At 44.9% G+C, this 13700-nt stretch overlaps 1 protein-coding gene across 2 annotated transcripts in view; it reads right to left on the bottom strand.

The window, feature by feature from the left end:
• GALNT11 (polypeptide N-acetylgalactosaminyltransferase 11) overlaps positions 1 to 13700 on the bottom strand; it is an 83640-nt gene that overhangs the window by 48302 nt on the left and 21638 nt on the right. For both annotated transcript variants that reach the window (XM_045005738.1, XM_045005739.1), the window contains exons 2-4: positions 12395 to 12727; positions 8770 to 8893; positions 4155 to 4321 (exon numbers count right to left, since the gene is read on the bottom strand). In XM_045005738.1, coding sequence (XP_044861673.1) covers positions 4155 to 4321; positions 8770 to 8893; positions 12395 to 12689 — 586 coding nt within the window. In that variant the 5' untranslated portion in view covers positions 12690 to 12727. The remainder of the gene's footprint in view (positions 1 to 4154; positions 4322 to 8769; positions 8894 to 12394; positions 12728 to 13700) is intronic.

The raw sequence follows: 13700 nt of genomic DNA on the forward strand, positions 1-13700 counted from the left end.
GAGAATAGAAAATCACTACCGCTGCACTACATGGCTGAAGTGATTAGCAGAAGATTCTGCATGTGCCCCAGGACAGCCTCTGAAAACAGTGGAATACAAAAGGTTAGGCCCCAGGGAACCCCTGGAGGGCTTTTTAAGGTAACTTCTGGAACAGAGGTTTAAGACTGCCTTGGTGTCTCTTTCCCCACTAGAGAAGTTCTTTTGCTTTCTTGTAAGCAGGGCAGGCTGGTTTTGTCTGTTACAGCACCCGAAAGCCACCTCTGCTCCTGAAGGAGAGCTTCTCCCCTCATTCAGGCAAGCAAGGGAGCTCTGGAAATCAACTCCAGTCATTATCTAGCTCTGCCAAGGTAGTGGAGGCTTCTCTCTGTGAGAAAGCAGAAAACTGGCTTCAGGACCCTGTGTGACAGCTGCACTGCAAGAGGCCCAGCTGAGGAAGATGCTTCCCCACCACATTTTCATCTGTTTGGTCTCTTCTTCTTAAGGGAAGAATGGCACCAGTCACAGAGGTCACCTTCTTCTGTGCTTCATCTAGTAAGGTAGGGATTAAAACCAGAGAAGGAGAGGAGGTAGCCTAGAGAGAGAGGGAAAATTCTGGATGGAGATCAACAGATAGAATGATAGCCAAAGTGAGTGAAGAGGGGGAACCCAGTCCCTGAATGGTTTCCAGCTGAGACATAAAATGCCCTATACACTAAAGAAGTTATAGTTTTCTAAGTTGTTCATGTGTGTAAGGAACTTATTGAGGGAAACCCAAAGTCAAAGACATGAGGTTTGCATGACAGAATGATAAGGCTGAGCAGCAGACCATGTACGACTAGAGGTGAGCAAGTGGGCTGACAATTTCATGAATCTTGCCCTTTTCTCTCATATCCAAATTTCACCTGCCTACAATTCTGGGCACAGCTGATGTTTCAAACAGTCCCAGCATGTAGGTCTTTTCCAGTAACATCAATAGACTAGCACAACTGTTTGTTTTTTCTAATTAACAAATGTCCAAAAAAATCACACCCACAAGCCAAACGGCATCCTCTTCTCTTCACCAGAATTCAGTTCAGTTCTATTATTTGTTCCTGGGGAAATTCTGCGCCACTGCATGTGTGCAGAATTCATGTCCCACACAGATTTCTTTGCTTCCCCACAGAAAAATGACTTGCTGACAGGGAAGCAAAGGGAAGCTGCAAGAGCAGTCACACATTACTCCCTAGCAGCGCAGGTACATCATTTCAGGCACCCGGAGCAGCCAGTGGAGAGGTAAATCACCGCAGGGCTGGGGACACCCCAGCCAGTGGCTCCTACCGTGATCTTAGATCAGCTGCTAGTCCCAGCTGGGCTGGAGACAGGAGAGGATGGGGTTTCCTTCCTTTCCCTGCAAGGAGTGGCTGGGGTTGTGTCAGCTCCCGCAGCTGCAGGAAGCTCAGCATCCTCCCCTGTTCCCTACCCCCATCACTCCTCTGCTGTGGGGGGAGGGGTCACTGTACGGGGAGCTGCTCCCCCATCGACCCAATCCCCGTGCATCCAGACCTCCCATACACAGATACCCCCTGCCAAGCCTCACCTGGTACATCCAGAACCCCCCTAGCCTTCCATACCCAAACCCCACTCCACTGAACCTCAAACCCTGCATCTGAAGCCCCCCTGCACCCAGACCCCCACCCCTGCACCCAGACCACTCCCCACTGAGGTCCCTGCACTCAAATCTCCACCCTGATGCCCCACTCCCTGCACCACCCTGAGCCCTCACATCCAGACCCCCATGCCACTGACCTCCAACTAGCTGCACCCAGACTCCCACCCCACCAAGCCCCAGTCCCCCAGCAAGTAGACACCCCCGCTGAAACCCCCACACTTGGACCCTCTGCTGAGCCCCAACCACCTTCACCTGGAAGCCCCTGTAGTGTCCCATTGCCCCTGCACTTGCAACCCCCTCCCAACGAGCCTCTGTGCATCCAGCTCCCCCCACATCTAGACCCCCCTCACTGCACCCAGATTGTCCCACACAGAATCTTCTCACCCCACATTGAGCCCCTCCACACTTGGCTCCTGCCTGGTTGAGCCTGCCTGCCCCACACCTGGTGTGCCTGGCACAGAGGGGCAGGGCCCCAGGAGTTTTTGGGACAGGCCCAGACATTGTGCTGTGTCAGGGTCAGGTGAAGCCTCACCGCTGAGTCCGTGTTCCAGGGATGGGGAGGCTGCAGAGTCATCTCCCACCTTCATGCAGCCAGCGGCCTGTGCTCCCCACTGCTATGCTGGAGCCTCTGCATTTATTTATTGACAAATGAAACTTGCAGGATTTTAAAATACTGTTTGCAGAATTTTTGATTTTTTAGGTGCAGAATGCCCTCGTGAGTATACTATTATTTGTATTACAATAGCACCTACAGGCCCCAAACCCTACCAAGGCCTCATTACACTAGGAGGGTAGATAAATAAAGTCAGAGACAATCTTTGTCCTGAAGAGCTAAACAGATAAGACAAAAGGTAGGAGAAAGAAGATACTATCATCTCCATTTTACACACAGTTAATGAAGGCACAGAGGAATTTGGCGATTTACCCAAGACCACACAAGAAATCTGTACAGAGCCAGGGACTGAAGTTCTGGTCCAGGGTCTTAATGAGAAAACCACCCCTGCTCTCTTTTGCTTGTGAAATTGATACCTTCTTCTAATGGAATAAATGTCATCATTAGTTTGTTGCACTATCAATGAGAGAGTGCACCAAGCCTTTTGTCTGAAGAAATCTCACCCCATTCTCCAGCCACCTGAGGCTGGTTTAAAATTAGAAATATTAGCATGACCACACTAAGACTTTGACACTAACTAGGCTTTCAAAATAACAACATACCAAAATAGTAGCAGGGTCAGCGGGCTTGGTTAGCAAGGAAGAATGTTTATGTTTAGTCAGTGCCATATTTGAAGACTCAAATTTGAGTTAAGTTTACTGCTGAACTTAAAGGCTCTGAAACTTGAAAGCAGTAAGTGGTGCCAGAAACTCTGTGGTGTGGGATGGACATTCCTTCCAAACCTCAAGAGGACAACCACGAAATAGGCATTTAAACATTAGACATGCTTATTGGAAAAGGACAGAGTATTTAATCCTAGTTCTCTCTCCAACTTTAACGTTTGCTCTGACCCAACAGAAACAAATTCGCTTTGTAAGAACAAGGGAATTCCATTCTAAACCATACAGATGTAATCAGCCTCACAAAGACAAGCCTGAAATCAGATGGTGATAAACAGGAGGAGTTAATTATGTATATTAAAAAAAGATCTGATGAAAGAGATACATAAGGCTGCAGATGTTTATATAGCAAGAAAATAGGAAGCACACACAACGCTGCTGTAATTGCTGTTTACACCGACATATTTCTCAGCTGCTGCTTGGCTTATCAAATGCCAGAATGCTTCCAAGTTAGTGGCTTATTTTGATTTGCAGAGTGTGCTAAGGAAAAGGGCTGGCGCATGATCTTTAAACCACAGACAAATATTTGACAACTCATTCTGACAGACCTACTCCCTTTAGGGGCCTCACCACTGCACTGACCTCCTTCCAGCTTCCCAGAGCTGGACAGCTGCTCCATCAAAAGCTAGTGAAAACCACTCCTGGGACAACCACAAGATTGCCCAAGAGTAATGCATAGCATTCCCAGACCAAGAGCTGGACTCTGCTCCTAGATACACCACCACCACTGAGCTGATGAGCTGGCAGAAATCACACACTATATCTGTAGTGCGACACCAACTTATATGGCCACAGAAACAATATTGTAGCACAGGACTGTGTGTAGGCAACACTTTTTCAGTAGTAAATATAGGCTTATGGAGAGATTGGGCCTGAAGAATCTATTCTTAGAACATCTGCATAAGCCATTCTGAATACCAAGCTGGCCCCGCAAACTTCCCTATATATTGTCATATGTTATTCATAGCTCAACTGATCCCAGCTGCTTAAATCTTCACTATTATTGACATTAACACTTAACTCTAGTTTGTCCAAGTGAAGTTTAAAAACCTAACTATTTTGACTGGTCATGTCTACACAACACATGGTTAATTGATAAAAGCATAGGAAGAGATAGGAAAGCCAATCACCACCAGTATGTGCAAGCATAGATGCACAACGCCAGCACAAATGCATTACTGAGATTGTCACTCACCCAATTCACTGTTGTCATCCACCAAGATAATCTCATGAAGAAGATATGCTGGAGTGCGATCCAGTACGCTATGTACTGTCCGAAGCAAAGCAGAAAATGCTTCATTATAGAAACAGATAACAATGCTGGCAAATGGTAAATCAGAAGGGTAGGACTTTTCTCTGCACCTACAAAAAAAGACACACACATGGTCAATGTACATTTGTACAAGACTGCACCTCCTAACAAAGCTCCATAAACAGCAACACTAATATTGAATTAGAAATTCTTCTCTCACATTTCAGTGTTACGCTAAAGGGCACGTCTACACTATGAACTTAAGCCGACCTATGTTAGGACAACTTACAGCCACTGCCGTAATTACGGCAGCGGTTCATGTCCACACGGCCCTCCTTCTGTCGGTGGTGCACATCCTCAACAGGAGCACTTACACCAACTTAAGAGGTGCAGCGTTGGGGCGGGCTGAAAGCCAGGGCTCTCAGCTCCATGCGCAGCTCCCCATCAGCTTCTCGGCTCCCCGCCAGGAGCCCGGCTGCCCCTGCCCCCCTTGATGTCTTGGGTCCGCACCAGGCTCCAGGTGCAAAGTTCCCCACACTGGGTACGGCCATTTTCCCAGTGTGGAGCAGGGAGCTGAGAACCTGAGGGAGGGTAACCAGACTCCTTGAGGGGAGATTCGTGCCCAGAGTCTGGTTGGCTGCTGTGTTCCCAGTGGGGAGCCAAGAGCCCGGGCAGCAGCCCAGATCGGAATGGGGAGCCAGGAGTCTGGGCAGCAGCCGGGCTAGGAGCAGGGAGCCCAGGAAGCAGCCTGAGCCGGAAGCCTGGGTGGCAGCGCTGCTTAGAACAGAGACAGGCTGGCGAGTTGGGAGCCAGGAGCCGTTAAATAGACAAGAATGACAGCCAATAGATGTAAGTAACCTAGCATAAACACAGACATTGCACCGCCCTAACTACACTGACATAAGCCCTATGCCTCTCATGGACGTGGAGTTATGACGTCAGTGCAGTAGGGCGCTTCCATCAGCAGGAGCAAGGCTGTAGTGTGTACACTGACGTAGTTAGGTGCATATCGTAAGCTGTCTTACATCGACCTAACTCCGTAGTATAGACAAGGCCTAAGACATGTTCATTAACATAATACTTACATTAGGGCACAACCAAGTATAGAGTAGCCTCATACCTACAATTCACACAATTCAGACCCATATAAATAGGGTTTATTGCTGCATGTTACAAAATGTAATACCTGTATGCCTTTAAGGGTCAGCTTCCTAGCAAATAGTAGTTAGAGCAGGCACTGAAAGTCTTCCAGCAAAAATAAGAGGACTTTTAGCTGCCTATTTCAATTTCTCTCCCTGATTATCTACAAATCTGATATGATACAGGGTAAATTGTCAATACTGGCATTTGAGATAGCAATATGCCAAGAGATAGCAAAAACTTCAGGACCTAATATGCAACTCTGGTTGCGTCAAGAAGCCTGTTCACTTGAATTCAAGTGGATTTAGCTCTGGGAGGGATATGCGCTTTTGTGCAACAACTATGGCCCATTACATTTACACACAATTGAGCAACCACAACAAAAACGAAAGTTACACCATGATTTTTTGGGGGGGGTGGGGAGTAGGGAGAGCGCGCGCAGGTTTGGGGGCATTCCAATGGTTGCTTTACTCCATCTAAGGGTATGGCTACACTTACGGTTTGCAGCGCTGGTAGTTTGCAGCGCTGGTCATCCAGCTGTGTAGGAGCAGCGCTGGTGTGTGGCCACACTCACAGCTTCCAGCGCTGGTGTGTGGCCACATTTGCAGCATTTCCAGCGCTGTTGGGAGTGATGCATTATGGGCAGCTATCCCAGCATTCAAGTGGCCACAACGTGCTTTTCAAAAGAGGGGGGTGGAGTGGGGTCTAGTGTGACAGGGAGCGGGGGGGGGGGAGAGAGAGAGTGGATTTTTGGAGCCAACACTGTGTGTTTAGCTTCCTGGCTTGAAAAATCAGAACATTTTTCCGACCCCTTAGTCTTAACTCTTAATTGCAAACAGCCTGCAGGCAACACGACTCCCCGCTGTTTCCCTGCCTGCCTCTCATTTGATTGTTTACAGCCAGGTACAGATGATCACAGCAAACAGGAGCTCTGTTTGTGCAGTGGCAACGGAGCTCCGCAGAGCTCGTTCACAACAGGGAGGAGGATCTCATTTGATTGTTCACAGATTGATCACAGCAAACAGGAGCTGATAAGCAGCTCCGGTAGAAACGGAGCTCCGCAGGTTCACAACAAAACAAAGAGAGGCTGCATAACAAAACAAAGGGAGTAATTTAGTTAAAAGCATTCTGGGATACACCCTTATACCCTGGAGGCCAATCACAGCGCTGGTGTGTGGCCACACTTGATGACCAGCGCTGCAGCACCAGCGCTGGAATCCTTATTCCCCATGCTGAGTGAGGTGTACGGCCAGCGCTGCAGCCAGGGAGTTGCAGCGCTGGAAGTGCCCTGCAGGTGTGGCCACTTACTAATTGCAGCGCTGGAAAGCCTCCACCAGCGCTGCAACTCGCAAGTGTAGCCATACCCTCAGGCTTTGGCTACACTTGCATTTCAAAGCGCTGCCGCGGCAGCACTTTGAAGCGCTTAAGTGTAATCAAAGTGCCAGCGCTGGGAGAAAACTCTCCCAGCGCTGTCCGTACTCCACTTCCCTGTGGGGAATAACGGACAGCGCTGGGAGCGCGGCTCCCAGCGCTGGGGGTTTGACTACACTGGCGCTTTGTAGCGCCGCAATTTGCAGCGCTGCAGAGGGTGTGTTTTCACACCCTGCTGCAGCGCTGCAAATTTGTAAGTGTAGCCAAGCCCTAAGTGTAATAGAGTATAGAAAATTTGTGCTTTCGAACAGAAAGTCACTAGATATATAGCACTATTTTCCCCGACATCAAGAAAGGGCCCTATTTAAGACCACTTTTCTCACCTTCCCAATCTCTATTATCATGCAGCAATGTGACTTAGTATATAAAGACAGAGTACTCTGCTAGTCTTAGTCTCCATCAAGCCTTCAAACACTCATTAACTTGAATGTTTAAACTTTACGGGTCTGATTTTCGAGGTACGGAACACAATCATTTGTAACACCTTCAGTGGCAGTTGGGGTGCTCTGTGTGTCTGGGGAAAAAATGTGTGTAATTAAAAACCTAATTTGGGTGTAAACTTACTGAGCACAGCATCATGAGCACAGCATCTTAAACACATTTAAGTCAAATTAAAAACCTTAACAACATTGTACTGGTGCATGAGACACTAAATGTGAAACGAATATTAAAAAAAGGGAGATTAGCAGTCAGTTACACTCACCACACTGCTTACCTTTTTGCTATTCACTCCAACAGAATAAATGGAAAAACATATATTAGATTGTAAAAATGCTTTCATTTTTAAGACCCTAGTATGTAATTAATAATACAGGTAGAGAATTTTGGTTTTTTTCCATATAATATCATCCCTTTAAAGTTAACAGTTCAGAGTACATCTGCACAGAATACATGTATGCACTATGCAAACTTCTCTATGGCTCAATGTATCTGTTCTCACGTGAAATATCCCTGATAGTCCATTAATGGAGATCTCTTGAATGCACTCTGATCGCTACATGGAATCAATCTCACCATTAGTTGGTTATTTGTCCATTACATAGAACTAACACAGAGAGGTTCTGCAATATATCAATTAGGGATCATCTAACCCAGGGGTAGGCAACCTGCGGCATGCAAGCTGATTTTCAGTGGCACTCACACTGCCCAGGTCCTGGCCACCAGTCCAGGGAAGTCTGCATTTTAATTTAATTTTAAATGAGGCTTCTTAAACATTTTAAAAACCTTATTTACTTTACATACAACAGTTTAGTTAAATATTATAGACTTATACAAAGAGACTGTCTAAAAACGTTAAAATGTATTACTGGCACGCAAAACCTTAAATTAGAGTGAATAAGACTCGGCACACAACTTCTGAAAGGCTGCCGACCCCTGATCTAACCCATTCCACTACCATATATTTGAAGTTAGGTCCCTGGGGTGACTACCAGATGGCTTCTCATATTTAAACTGAGCAGGATACTTTCTAACCTATTAGCTTCTCCATTTCTACTTTAACCCTCTGATCCATTCAGCTGAGTGTCACTAGCTTGTAAAGATTCTACAGTATATGTATTTCTTTGAAGACATATTGTATTTTAAAATCCAAATTCAAAGAGAATTCTGTGTGGTAGAGTAGGTGATCTTAAAATTACATGCATGCACTCTGTCTTAAGGTAGCGTTAGTCTGACTTTCTCACGTGACCTGCTCAGTAGAGATTTTCCAATTATGTACAATTATTATCCCATTCCCGTTTGCCTCTTGAGATCCAATTCTGAACAGTATTCAATAAAGCAAGCCCTTCAAACTAAAAGAATAACCTCAAGCCATCTGGCTGCAAGTATTAACGGACTGGAAATCTGCCTTCAGTGGTAACTGATATGCTGAAAGCAAAATATAATAGATGTGTAACAGCCAAATGTTTAATTCCAGTCTCATTATTTAGTATACTGGGCCCTTGAAAACAACATTATATTTATAGAGAAAATGGTACAAAGGACATACTTTGCATCCCTTGTATCTGGCACCTCTCTGTGGTATCCCAACCGGTTGCTGATAAGCATATTGAAGGCATGCTTCTGATAGCCCAAGTCTCTCACCTGCTGATCGTGTTCGTTAAAAATCATGCCTGTAATAGAAACATATCAAAATCAGTTCATTGGGTCAAAAACATCCTCTGGCAACGAGCAAGTACTGAAATGGAGTGTTTAACTCGTGCATAGTTTTCACAATCTGCCTTTACAAATCATATTTTAACCCGTTTTCAAAGCACATTTCTGTATGAATACTTCAATTTCTACCCAAATAATAGGTTACGTCTATGAACAGCCATTATAGATGTAATAAAAATAGACTATGTGAATGGAGCATAACATCCCCCAAAGAGTGATGGCCCCATTGTGCTTATTTCCTATTCCCCACACATTCCTTCCCCCTAAAAACCTCACTCTTAACTCAGTATAAAACACAGGCGTCAAGCACCCAACTAATCAGCCAGATCTAGCCCTTATGCATCTACTTGATGCATAATCTGGTACCCATAGCAGATTAAGCTTCTACAAAGTGTACGTTTCTATTTAAATACAGCAAGTTTCTAGCTCTTGTGGTGGTAGAAAATCCAACCAATCATGGCCCTAGTGCAGTGCAGTTTCAGGAGACTTCAGCGAGACAAAAACAATAGCTATCAAAGAAGCCCCATCTACCATCATTCATCTCACCTGAGATGTTGAGACAAGCCTCAGAATGACAACTTCAATAGCAACAGAGTTTACTATTTCTTCGCTGATTGTTTTAGCAGAAACATCAATTCTCACTGAGTCCAGTGGCAGGCTAGAGGCAGCCATCCAGTCTCAAAACGCATGCTAGTGTAAGCAGCAAAATCCTGCCATGTCACTCTTTCTGTCCCTGACTCTGTGCTTGGGGCCAAAAACAATTTAAACTCTACTGTTCTAGGGTCCCAAACTCCACTGAGTTCTGTTGTACTCCCTCAGACATTTCACTCAACTCTTGGTACAAGCTTTGAAGTACTGGAACAAATGGCTTCATTTATTTTTTCCCTTATTTAACATGTCAAAGGTCTGACAAACCAATAAGCAAGGAAAGCCTAAATTCATCTTCTGCAACACACCCAAGAGATTACCTTGCTTTGGAGAGCTATGCAAAATCCAGGTGACCTAAGGCAATGACAGCCTCAGCGTGTCCAGGGAGGTGGCAAGATCAGAAAGAAAAGGGGCAAAGCAGAAGGAGAAATACAAGCTGTAGAAATGTTTTTGGAAGGGGAAAACAGCAAGATCTCCCTATTTCCCTTCATAGCACAGATGTAACATGACTGACTGTGACATGGTAATGAGATTTAGACCAAGGGTCGTGTAACAGTGATTCTCCAGAGGGAGCATACCTGGCCCTTCCTCTAACAAGCGATACACCAATGTGACTGCCATACGCATTGTCTGCACTGGGGGTTTTAGCCTCAAGTGCAGCATTACTAATGTAGCAGCAGTGGCTCACACCCTTATAGTAGAGGTTTGAAACCATGGGAAGCTACATCAGTGGAAGTCACAGTTTACACCAAAGCAATCTGTCTCCATGGGGTTTGCACTGACTGGGGATTTTATCCACCAGGTTCACTGCAATGTGACAAGCCATTAGTCACAAAGGTTAGACATGTGACTATTAATAGTGTCACTTTCCCTTCCTTGTCCAGCAGTAGCCACAAAAGCAATGGCACAAACCCTTCCTTGGAGTTGCACATCTGACCTTAGCAATGCTTTTGTCTGTCCAGAGCAGTGGTGGGCGACCTGCGGCCCGTGGGCTGCACACAGCCCATCACGGTAATCCGCTGGTGGGTCGCCAGACAGTTTGTTTACACTGACCGTCCGCTGGCACAGCCGCCCACAGCTTCCCACCACTGGTCCAGAGGCTCTAAGCTCAGTCATACTTGCAGCCTCAGCAAGCACTACTGCCATTGAGCCTGCTCAATTCAGCCGCCTTAAGGGCCACATGCTTGAAAACTTCATACCGAATTGCACTGGTTTTTGTTCTACAGCCTGCCCTCACGCAAGTGTCTACACTTTCCCTCCCTTCTCTAAACACAGTCAAACTCATAAATATTATTGAAGCCGGTTTTGAAGAGCTGCATGCAGGCTAACAACATGTGTGCAAAGTGCCTGACAAATTCCAGTCCAAACAACAGCTCTCAGCCCTTGGAAAATAAGGTTTGCAATGGAAACATCAACAAACCCTTTACTATAGCAGCGTTATGTGTGTTTCATACATTTATAAGAAAAAAATATAGATTACCCTACCAGATGGCATTTTGTTTTCAGCTATAATATGCCAAACTTTACAACCTAGCAAATGTATCACTTCTCCAGACTGGACAGACAGGAAACCCTTCCCTATAACATTAGGTCTAATTCTAACAGAGGCCCAGCTGTCTCCCAAATTTTCATATAGGACGTGTCCTGCAATATAATACATTTGGCTTTCACCAGTCCAGCTAGTCTCTGGGTTTCAAGATCAAAGAGATTTTCTGTTGCAACTCTCCAATTCATTTCCTGGCAAGCAGTGAATACTTGGAAAGAGATGGTCACCTCTGGACTATGCAGCAATTAGCAGCTGTTGGTATTACAGCAAACTGATAAGAATTTGCATGCCCTGTGGCATCACAAGTTGGCAGTTAAATTTTGGAAGACGTTTCACCTTCTATCGATCACATAAGCCTATGAGCAAGTCTGCAGTTACATTTTGGTAAGCTCTCTCTTAAACTCCATAAAACTCTCTAACAGCTAACGCTGTACTGAAATTTCACTGAAGAAGAATGTAGGGAGCGTTAGCAAGACTGCCAGTATTAAATTCAAGGCTAGACAAAAAATATATTCTGTATTATACTTCCAACGGAAATAGCTAAGACACCAGTAGAGTGATTTGCGCTACCTTCTTCCAGTTCAATGGCCAGTTTTCAGTTCAAAATGCCACATTCTTCTAAGTAGTCCCAGTGAAGTCAACAGACCTATTTGCCTGAATAAAGCAAGCAAGATTTGACCCTGTCGGATGAATAAACCCATCATCTTCCCTTTTCCAGTCCTGTTTGTAGATCATTTTATACTTCTATGAAACATGGATAGCAAACATAGGCCTCATACTATCGCCAAGCAAACTACTTCTTAAATCTTTAATGCTGAAAAAGATGGATTGAGTTTTTCTGCAGCCTCTAAAATTTCACACATATTTTAGTCCAATCCCCCTCAAAGTAAATTACCAACATGAGACACACAAATGCTACCAGTGGCAAGGTAGTATATCAAAGTTTGTATCCTGGATGTTAAAGGTCAGAAGTTCTCTGTTTTAGCATTTTATGTAGCAAAGTTGAAAATATTTTAGAATAAAAGCTAGACTGCAACATTTTGGATTAAACAAATACATATTGTAAAAGAATAAACTTTAAGTCTACTTTGAAACCAAGAGAAACACGAGGCTCAACATTTTAATCAATAAATATTCTCTTTGAGTATAAAAATTTTCCTTGGACACATTTAAAGTCTTATGGTCTCACTTCTACTGATTTAACTAAGATGTGTTTGTGTGTGCGTGTACGTCATTGATAATGAAGATGACCAAGCCCACTTACCCATTTCAGGGGAGAGCTCCATGTCTCCCTTCACTGGGTCCTGTGCATGATTTCCAAATGGATTCCCTATACTGCTGTCTTTCCGTTGTGGTTCAGGTACGTGAACTGGACCCCGAGTGAAACGGGGATAGAATTTTTTAGGAAGTGGCTTTTGAGGTTCCAGCCCCTTGACGGGCACATTCTTGAAAGATTGGGTCTCTTCGCTGAAGTTGAAATAAACGAACAGCAGAAGTGTCCAGGTCACAGATGTGAAAAGGCACCCATAGCAGAAATAGCGAAGCGTGACACTTCCCATTGTAGACCTAGCATTGTTGATGGCCCATTCTCAATTCCCTGAAAGAGAATCAAAGAAACACAGAACTGAGACCTCCATCTGTTAAGACTCTTCTGCAGACTTGTACATGAGTAACTAAATGCCAACTTTTTATAAAATGCTATTTTAAACCTATGCTCTGTATTTTAATTCATGTTTAAGCATTATATCTTTTTCCTCTCCCACCCAAATATCAAAATACTTAGGGTCCCAGACTGCATAGTACTGTATATCTTCAGATACAAGGCTAAAGACCCAGATAGTCTTGGGTGAAATATTAACAGCATTTTCTTTCAAGTTGTGGGACAGTTTACTGGTGTCCACAATACAGAAGTCACAAAGTGTTTGTATTACTCTTATTACTTATAACACATAATATTCTGTTTTCCAAAGAGACAGGGAAGGAAGACATGTAGGCTAGGGAAAGCATAATAAAAGAGAAACACATACATGAAAACTCAAGCAAGAAAGGGGGGGGGGTGACAGATCCAAGAGGGTGGGGAAGTAACTTTTAAGGAAGTATCTCAGGAATGCCTCCAAGATCCAAGTGTCAAACTCACTCCTCCACTGTGGAAGGGAAGGGAGTTAAAAGGCACCTCAGTGAAACCGCCCTATTTGCGAGAATCCCAAAAGACACTCTGCAATGTCAGGATCCATGTAGGGGGTGAGAAAGGACAGGGCCAGCTAGAGGCTGGGAATTGACCTATGTTATGTGGGGCGGTGGAGGGAGATGTTCACCGTACTCTATCTGGCCCTGAGAAGTTACCAGGGAAAGGTAAAAGCCTGGGCTCTATTACTTTCTTTGCACAGCCCTCTCTGTGACAGGATGCCCCAAGGTCTCCAGGAGAGTCCCTGGCAGAGAGACTAGATTAGCATTGGCTTCCTGTAGACCCTTGAATATCCTTCCAGGTTTTGGGATGGATTCCACAACAGGCAAAGGGTTATGCAACGGAACTGGGAGGGAGCAAACCAGCCGAGAGTTTTATTCTAAGC

This window comes from Mauremys mutica, chromosome 2 (assembly GCF_020497125.1).
Source record: "Mauremys mutica isolate MM-2020 ecotype Southern chromosome 2, ASM2049712v1, whole genome shotgun sequence".
NCBI classification, from domain to species: domain Eukaryota; kingdom Metazoa; phylum Chordata; order Testudines; family Geoemydidae; genus Mauremys; species Mauremys mutica.